We start from the raw sequence: 16,797 nt of genomic DNA, 5'->3' as shown, positions 1-16,797 counted from the left end.
GAAGCCTGGACCTCTTGGTTCACTTTATGGTAAGACCTGGTCTTATTCATCATGAAAAATTTTAATTACCTTGGGAAAAAATTTGTTTACCTTTTGCTTATATTATTTTTTCTGTGAGTGATTAACCTTCAAAAATGTTCTTCTTTTCCTATCTAGAGATTTAGAGAGTCACTGTTTAACTTATGTCAGGAGTCAAAAATGTATGTGCCTATAGACAGGTATTACATGAACATTTTAAAACCACCAAAAAGGGTCAGCCCCGTGGCTTAGCAGTTAAGTGCGCGCGCTCCGCTGCTGGCGGTCCAGGTTTGGATCCTGGGTGCGCACCGACGCACCGCTTCTCCGGCCATGCTGAGGCCGCGTCCCACATACAGCAACTAGAAGGATGTGCAGCTATGACATACAACTATCTACTGGGGCTTTGGGGGAAAAAAATAAATAAAATTAAAAAAAAAAATAAAACCACCAAAAAAATACAATGTCACAACCTCAGAATAGAAAACGTGTAAAGAGGTTTAGTAGCAATGTATATCTGGGGATTTCTAGACCCACCATCAATATACAGAACATTGAACATCTATGGTAGTGTAATGCAAGACTCTAATTGGACTAATTTCCATTTATACCACTGAGCACATCCTGTAAAACTTTCGCTTCAGCAGAGTGGACAGGCCAGTTCCCTGAAGAGTGCTTCAAGTGTTTGTCAGCGCGGTGATTGAATTGATTCTGGGGGAGCAGAAAATGTTCTATCTGCATCTCTGTACTTTTCCACCATGACTTTAGAAGAGCTCAGAAAGATGTCCATCCATCCCTTATGATTATGTTTTTCTCCAATGGTAGCAAATGCTTCAAAGCCACATAGGCAGGTGGTCCATCAATGCCTTTGCAACTCGGTGTTGTTGTCAGAGGGGTAGAAAAAAAGAGAGAGAAACCTGTGTTCAAAATCAATACACATTGAATTCTAGAGACGCTTTAACTCAGTATAATATTTGAGAAGGGAAACACTCAGGAATAAGGCAATTGCACAGTTGTAATTTTCAACCATAACACAGCATCAGCTACATTTTGCCTTCTTTTGAGATACTCAGATGAAAGGTAGGCTTGTATGAATGCAAAGTATTACCTATCTTCTCTTTGAGGCTGCATTTATTTAGTAATCATTGTCATTTCAGTTACTCATACTGTTCTATGCATGGTTATGCTTCTAGCTCAGGAGGAAGGCAATTCTTATCATAAAAGCCACTCTATTTCAGAGCAGGGTAAAATTTAAAGCCACAAGAAAGTGAATTATATTTAACAAGAGTTAAGGTTTCTGTGCAAAAATGCATGCATGCTGCAGAATTAAATTAAGCCTGCTTTTATAAACTCTCGCTCCTAAATACCTTGGGATGGTTATCTATGTAAAAAAGCCTCATGTTCTCCTGTTTTCTATGGCCCGTGTCATTGGGATGCTAGAGCTGAAAGGACTCCAGGGGGTGCCATTCAGTCACACCTGTGTCCCTGGCCGTGGACAGCACAGCCTTACATAGCAGGCCTCATGTGGGGGACACTGAATGAAGACAAAAATATCAAGAAGGGGGATATTACAGTGGTGCAGGTGAGAAGAAATAAAATCCTGAACGCAGACAGTAGCTGTGAGGATGAAGATGAGGAATTAGTGCTGTGAAACCTTTGGGACTAGCCTCAACAGGACTTGGTAGGTAATGAGGAGGAGGAAGTAAGGATTCTGCCCTTACACGGGGAACTGAAGGGATGCTCTCAGTCACCACATTTTGTCTAAATCTTTGTTTTCTCCTTCCTTCACTTCAAAGTAGGTCATCAGGGGCCGGCCCCGTGGCTTAGCGGTTAAGTGCGCGCGCTCCACTGCTGGCGGCCCGGGTTCGCATCCCGGGCGCGCACCGACACACCGCTTCTCTGGCCATGCTGAGGCCACGTCCCACATACAGCAACTAGAAGGATGTGCAACTGTGACATACAACTATCTACTGGGGCTTTGGGGGAAAAATAAATAAAAATAAAATTACAAAGTAGGTCATCATACATAGGCAAGTTCTTATGGTCACAAAGACTAGTACAGAGCCAGCTATTTCCACGTTGTTAAATGAAAGTGGTTCATTAAGGCCTGCAGGCTCACAGCTGCCTCTTCCCCAGCAAAATATCACCAAACGACTTGGGAACTCAACACTAATCAATCTACAGGCACTGTCAGTGGGCTTGGAGAACTTTGGGAAACTTAAATCAATATGCTCTACAGCAATGATGAATCTTCTGGAGTATTGATAGATATAATTTATCTTGGCTTCAAAAAGCATTTGTATATGTCCTCAGTAACATATTTGAAACAAACTAGGGACCCAGAGCTGCCATGATAATTGTATAGACTGTGGTCTCCACGTAGATGCTTCAGGGAAGGAACATGAATTGAGGCTGAAATAAAGCTCAGAGGCCACCTGCCAAGCCCTGTGGCCTCACTCAGAGTGGCATCAGCCTGGAGGAAGTGACAACTTTTTTCTAATTGGTCCACTTGTGTGGATGCTTTTTGTAATTTGTCAGCCCCAAAGTGTTCTTTTTTGAATGTATACTAAATTATATATGTGCTGGTGATGGCCGAGGACGTACAATTGCATTGGCACTTAGCACATACAGGAGGATCAGGAGCTGGAAACCTAATAACCAAGGAACGATTCTCCTGGAGCACAGTTAACTGGGAGGCGGGAGGGGGAGCTGGTAGGGGGAAGCAAAAGCAGAGCATATTAGGTGAGATTTTCAAGGAACGTTGTTTTGTTACACAAACATTTCAGTATTTATGAATCATCATTGGGGCAGATCTGTGGGGCCTGAAGCTTATGCAACTTTGAAAAAGATATAAAATTATGCATGCAAAATTTCTAGAGTCCTCACAGGAGCTTGGCTTGGGCCAGTGCAAACAAAGTGCCTGACGCTTAAGCCTCAGTAGATTCAAGGTGAACCTGCCCCTGATTAGCATGTTCTGTTCTGTCAGGTAGACGCTTAAGGAAACTCGGTATGTAATCCAATAACACTACGTTTGCTCACATGTTTGGAACTCCTCCTACTGTGAGATAATTAAGGACCAGACCCACATTTTTATGACTAGTGCCTAACACACGATGGAAGGAAGGAAGGAATGGGGGGGGGAGTTGGAAGAGAGAGTTTATAAACAAAGGAACAGGTTAGGTTTGTTTAACTTCATGATAGATACCAGCTTTACCATCTACCTCCAACTTTTCCCTTTTTTAACCAGTTGTTAACTAACCTGATGGCCTACCTTACTCTCTAGATTTACTTCTAAATGACTCACCTGTTTCTAAAATAAAATAACCCCATAAAAAGCAATGATTTCTCACTATAGGAGAGACGTAAAAGGTAAATTGTTATACATTAGGTGTGTCCAGTTCTAGTGTATTTTTTAAAATACCAGTCTCTCGGATATGGAGAAAGAGGTGTTCGCATGCACTGTTATAAACTTGTAAAATCATTCTGGATATGAATTGAACTATATATAAGTTTTTTTAAAAGCCCAGCTTTTGAGCCAGGACTTCTCAGAATACACAGCGCGGAGAGATCCAGACAGGTCCTCCAACCAGCCTCCACAGTTCCACTTCCCGCCAAATCTCTCCCTTCCATCAAATATGAAATGGTGGTTATGTATGACACTATCCTGTTTTGTCTTCTGTAAATGCAGATTAATGACTTTGGAAGATTCATTGCCTCCAGGTAAGCAACTGAAAGCCTCATTAACTCAGCTCATTTTATTCAATTAAAATTTTTTTTGGAAAAGAAAATACACAAAAAAATGAAGAAAAAAGAAACCGTAGGAGGAGTACTCCCCATCTCTCAAATATGTATTCTTCTTGCTAAAAACAAGACAGGCCAAAATGGAGTCACTTATGCTAAGCCCCATGTCACCAAACAGAGACTTAACTTACACTTTTGGCTCTCCCAGAAATGGAATCTTACACCAGCCATCAGGAATCGCCTGATCAGCACTAGTCAGGTCATCTGCCTGATAGACCCCTGCCACTCCCTAAAGGAAAGTCACCTTGCATAACCAACCAGCTTTTTTTGTCTAGTACAACTTCCTTCCTGCTGTCCCCCTCTGCCTATAAAAATCTTTCATTTTGTACAGCTCCTCAGAGCTCCTTTCTATCTGCTAGATTGGATGCTGCCTGATTCATGAATCATGGAATAAAGCCAATAAGATCTTTAACATTTACTCAGTTGAATTTTGTTTTTTAACACTCTCCAATGCTGTAATAATAGAAACATCTAACATTGACCCAACACGTGCTGCCCTAGACACTGTTTATTCAGGACATGGGAGAGCCCTCTTCGCTCCCCCACAACCCTCTGAGTGAGGGTTAGTGTTTTCACCACTCCCGTCTTACAGATGAGGAAAGGGAGACCTGCAGGTGTGAGACAACTTGCCTGAGGTCACACGCTGGTAACGGGGAGGCTGAGGTTTAAAGACAGTCCGTGCTGTTAGCCACAACTCTCCATTTCCGCTCCAGCTGCCAGTATCTCAGACCTAACATTGCCTCGGTAGCCTCCTAACCTACCTTCCCATGTTTACTCTGATCCGTCACCTCATCTTTCTCCTCCTTGCCGTTGAAAGATCTTTACAAAATGCTCTTCAGAATCTGCCCACCCCCACTCCCACCTTCATCCCCACCCCACCCTGAATTTTTCCATTGTTCTTAGCCTAAAGATCAAAAGGCCAACCTATCCAGACTCAGCTTACATTTTCTTCCTCCCTCTCCTAGCCCCACGCAGCCCCTTTCAGTTCCTGAACCGAGGTGGGCTGCCTCAGGAGTGCAGTCTCTCTGGGCGGATCCTTCCTCTGTTCAGTTAGTTCAGTTCACCTGGTCCTTAGACCCGCTGCTCTCCTGACTTCCTTGATGAGGTCAAAACCCCTACTGCAGGCTGTCATACATGCAGAGCTTTCCTATTTTTCAAGTGTCATAATTGAATAGTTTACATTGGTTTTGATAATACATATAAATGAATATAATGCATTTAAAAATCAAGTAAAAGAGCATTTCCTTATATTATTAGTTACTGATATGATTTGCTTAACATCTGTCCTCTCCCCCAGCTGTGAGCCCATGTGGGCCGGGTCCCTGTCTGCCATTGTCCACCTCTGTGTCTCCCAGGCAGAGCACACAGCAGACACCCAACACACTGTTGTTCAATAAATGAATAAGAGATTCAGTTATGAATATTTTTTGAACTCAGGGTAGATAGAACTTTAGGCATTGACATAACATTTTTAAAAAGCAATAAAAAGTTTTTCTTTTGACTACTAAACATTAATAAGAAACTACACATAAATTTGTGTTAGTTATTTCTCTAAAAGACACAATAAATTTACAGTTATCCCTATTTTACATTTGAGAAACCAAAGCAGAAAGGTATCGTACTTTGCCCAAGATTGCTTATAAATTATCACAACTCCCACAAGCCTGTTAGAAAGATATTTGGCTTCTTTTTGCTTCATTCAAGAGCCCAGTAGTACCGTTTCCAATTATGCTCAAATATTTTAAATTGTACTAATCCTCTTTATACATAGGACATCAACTAACCCATGTTTTTTGAATGGTTGGTGCAACTTGTTAGAACTGTGTTCCCCCAAATGGTGATGAGACTAAGAATTCTTAAATCAAATTCCAGCACACACTGGCTCTGTTTATACACGCTTTAGAGATTGTACCTTGCCTGGGATTAGATGTCTCAGTCTCAGCAACGTTACTTCCAGTTACACTGGGAAAAGGAAGATGACAACTGGTTACCAGTTGTTGTCTCTGAGCCAGAGTAAAGAACTGATCAGTCAAAGCCCCGGTGCGACCTCCCAGATGATCTACATTCTAAATACTCACTTTCGTCCTTGGTGCTCTGCGGGATGCCCAGTCCACAGGTACACTTCCTTCTCTACTCCTAGGTCCCATTTACTTACTCCCTATGTCCATGTATTTCTATCCTGCGAGCAGATTATCCCCTCCATTCTGGGTAAGGATCATTTCTTCTTCATCATTTTAGGGCAAGCAATGAGATGTAGGAAAAACAACACAGACTTTGTAATCTGACAAAGGTTTGAATCTCACAATCACTGGTTCTTAACCCAGGAAATTCCTTCCCCTCCCATCTCTAATCCTGACAGTTTGACAGGGAGGATGATCTGAGAAGGAGGGATTTTTGAAACTATTTTTGAGAGAATCTGGACCTTGTTTGGGAGTCAGTAGGTTAGGGCTCAAGGGATAGAATCGCGTCCACCTACACTTGATTTCTGGTTCTCTCACTGTGCTATTGAGCAAGTGATCAATACGATGTTATACATACTTTGGTCATCTATAAAATGGAGAACAATAAAATAATGGCTGTGAGCTTTTAAGCCTAGAATTTGGTACATAAATACTCAATAGACTTTAAAAACTACTATAATTCTTTGTTGGCAGATGGGAAGGTGCTAGTTACTATTAGCACAGATGGAACGCTGGAGTTTTAATTGGTAGAGTAACTTGCTTAAGAAATGGAATGTATATGGTACATGAAAACAGCTTTGCTTTCTTAAAGCCATCAGTCTGGTCCGGAATCCTATTGTTTCCACAAGTTCTATCATTAAATCCTTTCACCCATCCTATTCACAAGTCTCTGGAAATTTTTATTTTTCTTCTTGGAATTTCTCTGAAGGAGTTTTAAACTTTCCAATGTCACCTGAACCACACTGTACGTGATTATGTTTAAAAGCTCATAGAAAAGGGCCAGGAATGGTATTAATTCATTCATACAATAGTCGCCTTGTGAATAAGACAGTACACAAATTTAGCATTCACAAATTGTGGGGGAGGGAACAGAGGGGAGGAGAAAAAGAAGAGTTCCTTCTGGGTGGCAGGAAGTGGGAGGAGACTTTTAAAAGAGCAATCTTGGGCCAGGGGCCATTTTAGAAGTAAGCAGAACTTTCTTTTTATCAACCTTGACTTCTTTTCTGAGTATGGAGAATGCAAAAGGCAAGCAGGTAAGTACAATCTTAGTGGGTTTGTTTTCTGTCCTTGTGAGTCTCCTCATATTCCTCTCTTCCCCTGAGCACACTTGATCCTTCTTTTGAGGAGAAAAGAATGTGCCTTCAATTTCCTCCTCTTTAAAAAAAAAAAAAGTAAAGTCCTGGATATGACTGCAACCTGTTATATTGGAGCTAGGAAATAATAAGAAATGGGGTTTCCTGTTTTGGTTTTGAAGAGATGCTTTATCCCATCAGAAAGAAGAATCCAGTATCAGGGGTGTAAGGAAATGGTAACAGGGGCAAGGAGGAGGTGAGGGAAAGACTTCAGGAAGAGATATGAGCTGAGTCGGGGAAAGAACGAGATCCTTTAATTTCCCTTCAACAGACACAGATCCTAAAGCAAATGTGTTGAGTCTGAACTCATCTTCTTTTCCCAGGGTCGTTAGGGCCAAGAAATATAAGCCAGACATCTTGACAAGCACTGCAGACAGAAACAAGAGGTGGAGAGGCTTTGAGGCTTGTTCCAGAAGAACTGAACTCCCGTGCCTGGGAAACCTGAACACTCTCAGGGTCTCTTTCCTAGAACCAGGTCATTTTTGCACTCTCAATTTTAAGACTTTTGTGAGACCCAAAAGTGAGTAGTTTGTGTAAGGGCTATGTAGATGTAAAATTTGAATACGAATGTAAAACTGCAATAGAAATGTAAAAATGCCATACAAATGTTAATTTGTCCAGTACTCCCACCTTGGGGATGATGGAAAGGAATTAGGTTTGGGAGCAAGTTGATCTGGGATTTAATTCCTATCTAACGTGCCTATCTGCGCACCCTTAGTTATGTAAGGCATCAGCTTCTGCATCTGAAAAACAAATAAACTGTCACCAGATTGCTGTGCAGATTAAAGGAAAGAAAATAAGGAATGTGTCAAACAATACCTAATAGAAGAGAGAGGCTCAACAACTGTCAGATTCTCTGTACAAACAACTTTATCCCCACTGTTCTCTTGTTTCTTTTGATGCAATTAACCAACATTTATTGAGTGCCTATGATGAAAGGGAAAGAAATTCTGCCCTTGTGAAGCTTACAATCAAATGGAATAATAGGCATTGACCAAATGACACAAGCAAATGTGAAATTGCAACTGATCAGTGGTGGGAATGAGGCAAAAGGTAGTAGATTTGACTTGGTCTGTAAAAACGGGAAAGGGTTTAGAGATGAACGCTCGAAGTGAATTCTGGAGGAGGAGTAACATTTAAGAATGTAAATAGAAGTAGGGTGGGGTGGGGTGGAGCTGAGTGATACCACTTCAGGCCAAAGTAACTAGGTTGGGAAGGACAGAAATTCTTTGACTGGAGCTTGGGGCAGAGGAGAGTATTGTGAGAAGAGGCTGGTGGGTTATATGAAAGACATTTGCTTATCTTCATATCTTTACGCTAAGAACAATAAATCTTCGAATGGATGTGAAGGTCTGATAGCATCCCTCCAGCAATAGTATAGGAAACTTATGTGGAAGAGGTCAAGAGTGAAGGAATGGGGGAAAATCTTCCAGGTGAGAGAGGATGGATATCATGGGTGATGTAACGACTTCCCCCAAAGCAGACCTTATTTTCTTCTACTTCTTTTGTTTGTATCCATATTTTCTGTCTTTTTTTGTACTTTTAAATTGGTCTTCTCCCATTTCCCCATCATTGCTTCCCTATCTTATAAATGAACCTGGGCATTAAGACGACACCCAGAGAGGAATCCACACCGCCAGCGGAGTTCGCTGACTGTCTTGGTGCCTTGGATGTGAGTTATCTTGAGGCAGGTAGTGTGTGTGGTGGGTGGGACCAGAGGAATGACTGACTGGTGCCTCTAATCCCCAGTGGAATTCCAAAAAGAAATCAGGGGAAGAACATATGACTGGCAAGTCGAAACCTCAGTCGGTAGAACCCGAAGAGGAACAGCAGGCTTCTGGTGAACCAAATGCACAACAAGCCTCCATGAGGGGGACCAAACGAAAAAGATCTGTGAAGGATGACAAAGGTAAGAGGTCTACAAGTCCTCAGATCTCATTTCCTCAGGTCTAAGAGGCCTGAGGAATTTTTCTGAAGGAGTAGGAAAAGTAGGAAAGGAACGTCGTCCTCTCTTGTGCAAATCCTACAGAATTTTCTTCAAATAAAAGAAATTTCTTCGAGGCCTAGCTTAAATCTCACCTCCCTGAAGCCTTCTTTTGGTCACCCCTGTTAACACTGATTTCTTCCTGTCTCCAAATCCCACAACATTTTTGGTTCTGATCATCATTTTGCCCTCACTCACTGCATGGAGTTAAGGATCTCAAAGTGCAGTGATTTGGGGACAGACCAATGTAAGTTTGAAATCCCATCCTTGAAACTTCACTTCTTGTTCTAAAAAGTGAGGATAATACCTACCATGTTGAGTCAGAGGTCCGGTGGAAGGTGGGTTATAATTTACATAGAATAATTAGATAAAACACCTTCACTATACCTGACTAGTAATGTGGGCTCAGTAAACCCTAGCGACTACCGTGTAGTCGTCATAGTTGTGTCCTCTCTGGAGGTGTGTTCTGTAATTCTTCCTTGAATGCTGAGTGTGCGTGAGGCACAGCAGGAGACCTGTGTGCAATGAGACTGGAGTGCTGCCCTGACTCAGGTAGGCTGGCAGAATTATGGGTAATAGTGGGGTGTGTGTGGCATTGCTGGGTGGTTTATTTTGTTTTATGGTGAGAGGACAAGGCACCACTGAATATTTATGATCTCAGGTCTACAACTTCTACCATTTCCCTGGATTGGAAGTGCAATCTCTAGTGCACCCTCCTTGGAGCCTGTGGGTTACAGAGCTCACAAAGGAGCAAGTGCGTATCAGTGGTGGGGAGTTTTAGGAAGCAAAAAGTGTGCAATTCAGAAATATTAAGTCCTAGGTTTGAGGTTCTGACCTTTGGCGGTTTTGTGGTCTTGGCAAGTCATTGAACTGTACAACAGGGATTGGACTATGAGAGCTAAAAGTGACTGCACTGGTTTCATCCCATTCTCCTTCAGCTTGCTGTCCTCAAAAGATGGAACAAGACAAAGAGGATGTAAGACTTCGGAAGAGGACACCAATTCCTCCATTACCCTCTAAACTGCCACCAGCCAACATGCTTCACCGAGACACCTTGAGAGCCTGGTGCCAACAACTGAAACTGAGCACCAAAGGCCAGGTGAGGGCCGGGTTGGGAGACGATGCTGCTGGGAGAAAGGGTAGGGACCTTACTTTCATTGTTAATTCTTTTTTCTCTTTTCTCAGAAATTAGATGCATATAAGCGACTCTGTGAATATGCTTATCCCAATCAACAGGTGAGTAATTTGTAGAAAATTTGGCAGAGTGGAAGATTTAGTTCTCATCCTAATTACCTATTTTAGCATCAAACAGTAAGTAGAGGAATTGTGTCAGCCCCTCTACTTCTTCTAAGGAGGAACCACATCCCCCTGTCGTCACTTTTCACCAACTCTGAGCAAAGAGTAATACAAATAAGGCTGTCCTTCTGATAGCGCCTTCATCTTTCAAATCCTGTTTGTAGAACATTCCTGTCACAGCAAAGGAGGCCAAGATCCTGCCAGGAGCACAGAGAAAATTGATGATGGACAAGGGAGAATCGTTTCTGGAAAGTTGTGGTAAAAAGATTTCTTCTGCTGGGACTGGTCTTCCTGAAGGGGCTGCTCCCCATGAGGAGGGGGCACACACCCTCCAAGGGTCTACTGCTCTCTTTGAGGGAGCTGAGACTGTTGTGGTGACAACTTCCTCCCCGGATGCTGTGTTTGCGTCCTGGAGCAGAATTGCAGCCGGGGCAGGGAAGATGGACGCAGTGGAATCGAGACAAGAGGCCTATGGTAAGCCCAGGATTAAGAGTTGGTTCTGGTTCAGATGAGGAAGTTTAATTACTACTCACTTCTGATCAATTTTCCAGTATATTCAAAATCACCTGAAGGGCTGGTAATTCCTGGGCCCCACCCACAAAGTTTCTGATTCAGGTCTGAGGTAGGACCTGGGAATTTGCATTTCTACCAATTTCCCAGGCACCGCCCATGAGGCAGCCCAGGGACCACACTTTGAGAACCACTGCTCTAAGCTACTGATGTCATCAGGAGGGGATAGCAATATGTTTGGCATCATTTCTTTCCCCTTTAAGAAATTAAAAAGTAAAGGCAGGCTCTAAAATCAACTGCCTGAGCTTAAGCCATGGATCTTCTAGCATCTAAGTGAGGGACATTAACAAGTTGTTTAGCTCTCTGTTTCCTCATTGTAAAATAGACTGATAATAATATCTACCTACCTGATAATGTTGTTGTAAGAATTGCGGGAGATACAATTAAGGAAGACCATAAACTGTTTAACATAATACAATGCCTGCTAAGAATTGAGACCCCTGAACCATTTCATGAAGGCCTTCCCAGATCACTCAGTTTAGCCTTTCCAGTGAAGGAAACCAGAACACATCACCCCAAAATAGGTCTCTGACATAAAAATTATTTTGAACTGAGGGCAATTAAAAAGCAGCAAACCCAGAAAAAAAAAGCTCCCCCTTTTCTGCCTAAAGGCAGCTTATAAATTCTGCTTTTGCTGGAGACAGACTCTTTATCAATGGAGAGATGGCACCAAAGGAACCTACAAACAAACCTTACTCCATTAGTTCGCTCTCACGTATTGACCTTCCCACGTTTGCCACCTTTGGGAGCCTAAAGCTGCTCTCCTCTGCCCTGTCATTTCTCTACGAATTTATTGCTCTTTGTCGAAGATGTCATATAAGCTGGAATTCTAAGCCACCATTTTGACTTAGTTTTTGTTGGCTGCAGTGTGCCCTGCACGTGTTCATAAACTGTTTTTCTCCTGTTAATCTTGTTAAAGAGTCCCAGCTGAAAACCTAAGCCGGGTAGAGGTCAAGTTCTGCCTCCCCTGCACTATCCTCCGCATGTGCAGCTTACACCACTTCCAACTCTATTTTTTGTTTCTTTTTTAAGTTTTAACAGGAACTATTTTGCATTATTTTCTAAAGGGGAACAAGACAGAGTAGGTTAAGTTAGGATTCCAGGGTTCATATCCTAGAGCTGGCACTTGAGAAAGAGCAGAATCAAAGGCCGTGATGCAGTGTCGAACATGAGAGTTTGGTCACGCTGAGCTCACGCTTGACCTCTGTCTCCTTCCGCAGGTGTCAAGTGGTGCGTGGTCCACGGGAAGAGTCTCCCTGCAGACGCGGAGGGTTGGGTGCGCCTGCAGTTTCATGCTGGACAAGCCTGGGTTCCTGAAAAGCCGGGGAGAGTGTGTGCCCTCTTCCTGCTACCTGACAGCAGTTTTCCACCCCCGTACCTGGAGGACAATATGTTGTGCCCCAAATGTGTTCATAGGTAATTACCTGGGGCTTTTCTACAAACTAAAAGTGGGCACCTGGTTTTCAGTTGGGGGAGGGAGGAGATACGGATTAATCTAGTCAGCCCTGTATTTCAAGCACAAGTTATGAGTCAAGAGTTTCAAAAAAATTATTACTCAGGTAAGTGTCTTCCTAGGAAGAAAGAGCACTTGTATGTCAGGGCTTAATACTTCTACTTGGAGACCCATAATTCTAGAGAAATAAACATTGTATAATTACTATATTCCAGGTATACATATAATATATGTATAGTACATATACATGTACTATATTCCTGCACTACACAGAAATAATGACTAGCAAGAAACCCCTTCCTTTAAGTAGCCTACAGTCAATGGGGATGACTGGTATGTAAACAGCTGTAATACCATGTGATGGCTGGTACCAGAGAGGTTTCTTAAGGAAAGAATTAACTAGATGGAAAGAGAGGAGTAAGGTCCTTTTTCAGGATAGGGACCATTGCCAAGACTGTGTAAGAACATAAGACAAGGTAGAAATTGCATGTGGTTTGGTGACAGTATTTAGTGGAAAATAAGCCTGTTTTCTGACATAAAATGGGTATAATAGTGCCTATCTGAAGATATTGTGAAAATTAAATGAGTTAATGTATGTAAAGTTCTTAGCAGTGTGTCTGCCACATAGCAAGCACTCAAAAAAAATAGTGGGTATTAATTATTTCATCAAGTGGGATTAGTTTGAGCAAAGTCGTGAAGATGGAAATATAAACAATGTATGCAAGAAAATTTTGGCTCAAATTGAGCATTATAAATGTTAAGTAATATTATTAGTTTGGGGTCAAATTATAGTAAGCTTTGAATGTTGGAAGTTTAGAGTTTACCTAGCAGCCAATGGTGTTCTTTTGAAAGATTTTATTAGTTATGTGATGTGATCAATGAAATATCTTTGTAATCCCCAAACAACCAGTTTTGGAAGCACGGTTATGAGGAGAACAGAAGGAAGGCTATGAAAGGCTTTCCTCTATAATTTAAGTTCCAAGCCAAACTGAAACCAACATCTTAAAGAAAATGATTGATGAGGCATAGATCTGGGGGAAGGGCCTTGATAAGTTTGTTGTTCTCTGCATAAACTATGCTATCTAATTAAGATTTCTAGATCTAAATAAGGATGGAAAATATTTTTATTAAAATAAGCTACCAAAATTGACAAACTGGGAGGGGGGAGAAGTGTTGTTTTGAAGAAGCAGATGCAGCAGCACTGTTTGGCACAAGAAAGAGCAGTCCTGGACCACAGTCCTATTTCTACTGGCAACCATTTCAATAACTTTACACATGCCACTTAACTTTTCTGGGCCTCAGTTGTACATCTCTAATATGAGGAGCCAATTGGACCAGAAGGTATGTGAAGGTCGCCTACAGTATATTAAAGTTAAGAAGTCCACAAGAAGTTTATATGCCTGTAAAGGAACTTTTATTCCAAAACACTATTGTGTTTAGTTTTATAGAGAACCCAAACAATTTCCAGGACTTGGAGAAGGGACAAGGAGTCAGAAGTCAGGCAGCTCATCCCCGGGTGATGGGCCATTGAAGGGCTTTAAGCAAGTAAATGGATTGAGGCTTACACTACCATGGAGGGATAAGGTCTATTACCGTGTAAGATCTATTAGGATATAAAATATATTTGAAGTATAAGATCTATTAGAAAATTCTTCTGGGAAAATTCAGTTTTTCCTATGTTTAAAGTGCCTAGCACATTTTGTAGGTGTTAGAAGAGAAATCTAGCCTCTAGATAATTATTTGGTGGTGATTTAAACATTGATAAGGATAATAGGAGTTGCATTGGGGCTGAAGAAAAGTTTTCAAGAGACAGCAATATTTCAGGGTCATGTTACGGAGAAAGAAAAGAAACAAAAAAGAAAAGCTGGAATATGAAGTCAATGGGGAGAATTTGCGTGGGGAATTTATCTTAGCAAGATCAAATGACGCTGAAGAAGGTACGAATAATATACTTGTTTGAATAATATCAGAGACTCAAAGCAGTAAGGAATGCAGATAATTTGGCGCTGGTTGAATAAGGGGAGGAGAGAAGTAGACTGCGATGGGAAGTATTTTTTGAAAGTAAAATGGAGAGGTGAAGCAGTAGGATGCTTACAAGGAATTTTCCTTGGTTTTGTATCACAAAGGGTGAACATACGTATGTTTCTGGGCTTAGCTTGGGAGAGGGGCCTATGGAAAGGGAGGATAGAAAAAAGATGATCTCTGAAGAGGGAGACTTGGTGCAGCCAGAGTTGGCTCCCAGGGGTCCATCTCCCCACCCTTCAATTGTTCAGGAACCATCCTGAGCTCCCTGATGGCCTGCTGGGGGCCCACCTTTGGTGTCATGATTACCAAACACTAGAGGTCTAGGACAGCTGGCAGAGCTGAAGTGAATGGGTCCCTCAGGCTAGACTCCCCCTCCCCCAGCCGGGAGTGGCAGCCCCTTGGGCCCTGGCACAGTCACCATCTCCTGTAGGAAGAAGTATGCAAATGTGCATTGTCTTTCCTCCCTTTTGGCTGTCCTTCCGGCCGCAATTCTCACTACACCAAGCAAGCTGAGTAGAACTGAGGCCACTTTGGCTAGCCCTTTAATGGCATACATGGGCCACTGGGCAAATAATAAAACGATCCACTCTGGGGCCTCTCCTGCCCATAGGCTACACAGGACGAGAACATATTACAGAGATGTGATAACCTGGCTGATTGTCATTCCTTGATGACATGGCCACATGCTTGTCACTCATAACTCTAAAGTTTAAGGGCAATTTTATTGGCATTCCAGCAGCGGGTTTCTTGGCTATTTTCAAGGATGTAACTCGATATTTCTTCTCCATTCTCATCGTTTTAAAACAAACATTTCCTTTGCTTTGTAGGAATAAGGTGTTAATGAAAAGCCTCCAATGAGATTACAATACCAGGACAAAGGGTACAGCCATTAATGTTAGAAGGGCGACTACAATCAACATGGTGCCACCGACAGCTGAACTCTGGGCTGCTCCACACCCTCCACGCCTCCTGCTTTCAGGTGCACAGGCCAGTGAGCTGCAGATGTTACCCTCAGACCCCCAGCAATGCCTGTGGCTTCATGGGTTGGGATACAGAGGCTCTTGACCTTTTAAAAAGGAAAAGCATTTCACAGATGACCATTCATTCCAGTTACAGTGGGAGCCTGAGCAGAGCATTGTGAAGGGGTTGAATGAAGAAAGAGCAGTGTGCTTCGTGCTGGATCTCCCCCCTCAGAATTCTGACTCCTTGAGGGGCTGCTGCCTCCTAATTCTAAGTTTAATGACTTCAAACTGCTGCATATTGTAAGCCAAAGGGAAAGCTTTTATTCTGTCCCTACTCCCAAAAACACATTCTTACTATACAAAACAAGCTTTATCCAAGGTTTCTTAATAACCTGAAACTTTTGGTGTGTCTGGGATAAAAACATAGGACACTTTGCCCGTATTATTTTCACTTATAACTGTTTTCTATATTGCTGCCACTTATAAATGTTTAAAGTTACTTCCAGGGCCGGCCCCGTGGCTTAGCGGTTAAGTGCGCACGCTCCGCTGCTGGCGGCCCAGGTTCGGATCCCAGGCGCACACCGACGCACCGCTTCTGGCCATGCTGAGGCCGCGTCCCACATACAGCAACTAGAAGGATGTGCAATTATGACATACAACTATCTACTGGGGCTTTGGGGAAAAAAAGAAAAAGCAGGAGGATTGGCAATAGATGTTAGCTCAGGCCTGATCTTCCTCACAAAAAAATAAATAAATAAATAAATAAAGTTACTTCCAAATCATAAATATATAATATATTGAATTTTAAATGTGTATATAAAATAATTCATCTCTTGTATTTAGGAGACCATATTAATTGCATGTAAATTATTAATGTTCTTAGCTCAGTAGGATTAAGCCAAGAAGTATGATTTTCTTTTGCATGATTTTTTTAAGCCATTTTATTGAGGTATGATTGACATACAAAAAGCTGTACATATTTAATGTATGCAACTTGATGAGTTTGATTCATTTTTAACTTTTTGTGTACTTCCTAAATTTATGGTCCTGCAAGTCTTAGAAAAGACCTGATGTTTTTCACTTGTTTTATGTTTTCCTGGCAGTTTCGAACATTGTTTTATTATTATAGACTTTTGGATTATGGGGATTTTTTTCCCCCTACAAAATGGACTGGAAGGAGCAGTGGAGTTGGAAACTCTGTAGCCATCATGATATAGACTGATTTAGAGGCATGAATCCTCAATAAATGTTAAAAAATGGAGGGGAAAGTTTGTTGATCAAGATATTTTCATGGCCCTGCAATGACTCCTCATCGATTACTCATTAGTAGTCAGAATTTTTCAGTGTAATAAATAATACACACATTTTATTCCTTATA

General features: G+C 41.9%; 1 protein-coding gene across 6 annotated transcripts; it reads left to right on the top strand.

Moving 5' to 3' along the window:
• The first annotated feature begins 6,942 nt into the window (after positions 1-6,942).
• Positions 6,943-16,797, top strand: DPPA4 (developmental pluripotency associated 4). 6 transcript variants are annotated; one of them, XM_058555758.1, is made up of 8 exons: positions 6,949-7,030; positions 7,453-7,604; positions 8,879-9,038; positions 10,052-10,212; positions 10,299-10,349; positions 10,574-10,883; positions 12,200-12,395; positions 15,285-16,797. In XM_058555758.1, exons 3-8 carry the CDS (start codon positions 8,912-8,914, stop codon positions 15,313-15,315), a joined length of 876 nt encoding a protein of 291 aa, XP_058411741.1. In that variant the 5' UTR covers positions 6,949-7,030; positions 7,453-7,604; positions 8,879-8,911; the 3' UTR covers positions 15,316-16,797. The 6 variants fall into 6 exon arrangements, with proteins under 6 accessions (XP_058411739.1, XP_058411741.1, XP_058411740.1 ...); XM_058555757.1 differs by having other exon boundaries at positions 7,453-7,649; XM_058555759.1 differs by lacking the exons at positions 6,949-7,030; positions 7,453-7,604 and adding exons at positions 7,656-8,562; positions 8,739-8,801 and having other exon boundaries at positions 10,574-10,667.

The sequence above is a fragment of the Diceros bicornis genome, chromosome 15 (genome assembly GCF_020826845.1).
Source record: "Diceros bicornis minor isolate mBicDic1 chromosome 15, mDicBic1.mat.cur, whole genome shotgun sequence".
NCBI classification, from domain to species: Eukaryota; Metazoa; Chordata; class Mammalia; order Perissodactyla; family Rhinocerotidae; genus Diceros; species Diceros bicornis.
This window is presented reverse-complemented; position numbering and strand designations above follow the sequence as displayed.

Excerpts from the sequence above, each read along its gene's own strand:
- DPPA4 (XM_058555753.1), top strand. The coding sequence starts at position 8,518 with ATGTGGAAGAGGTCAAGAGTGAAGGAATGGGGGAAAATCTTCCAG. Across the intron at positions 10,350-10,573 it reads ATGCTTATCCCAATCAACAG|AACATTCCTGTCACAGCAAA; the intron begins GTGAGTAATTTG and ends TCCTGTTTGTAG. Across the intron at positions 10,884-12,199 it reads ATCGAGACAAGAGGCCTATG|GTGTCAAGTGGTGCGTGGTC; the intron begins GTAAGCCCAGGA and ends CTCCTTCCGCAG.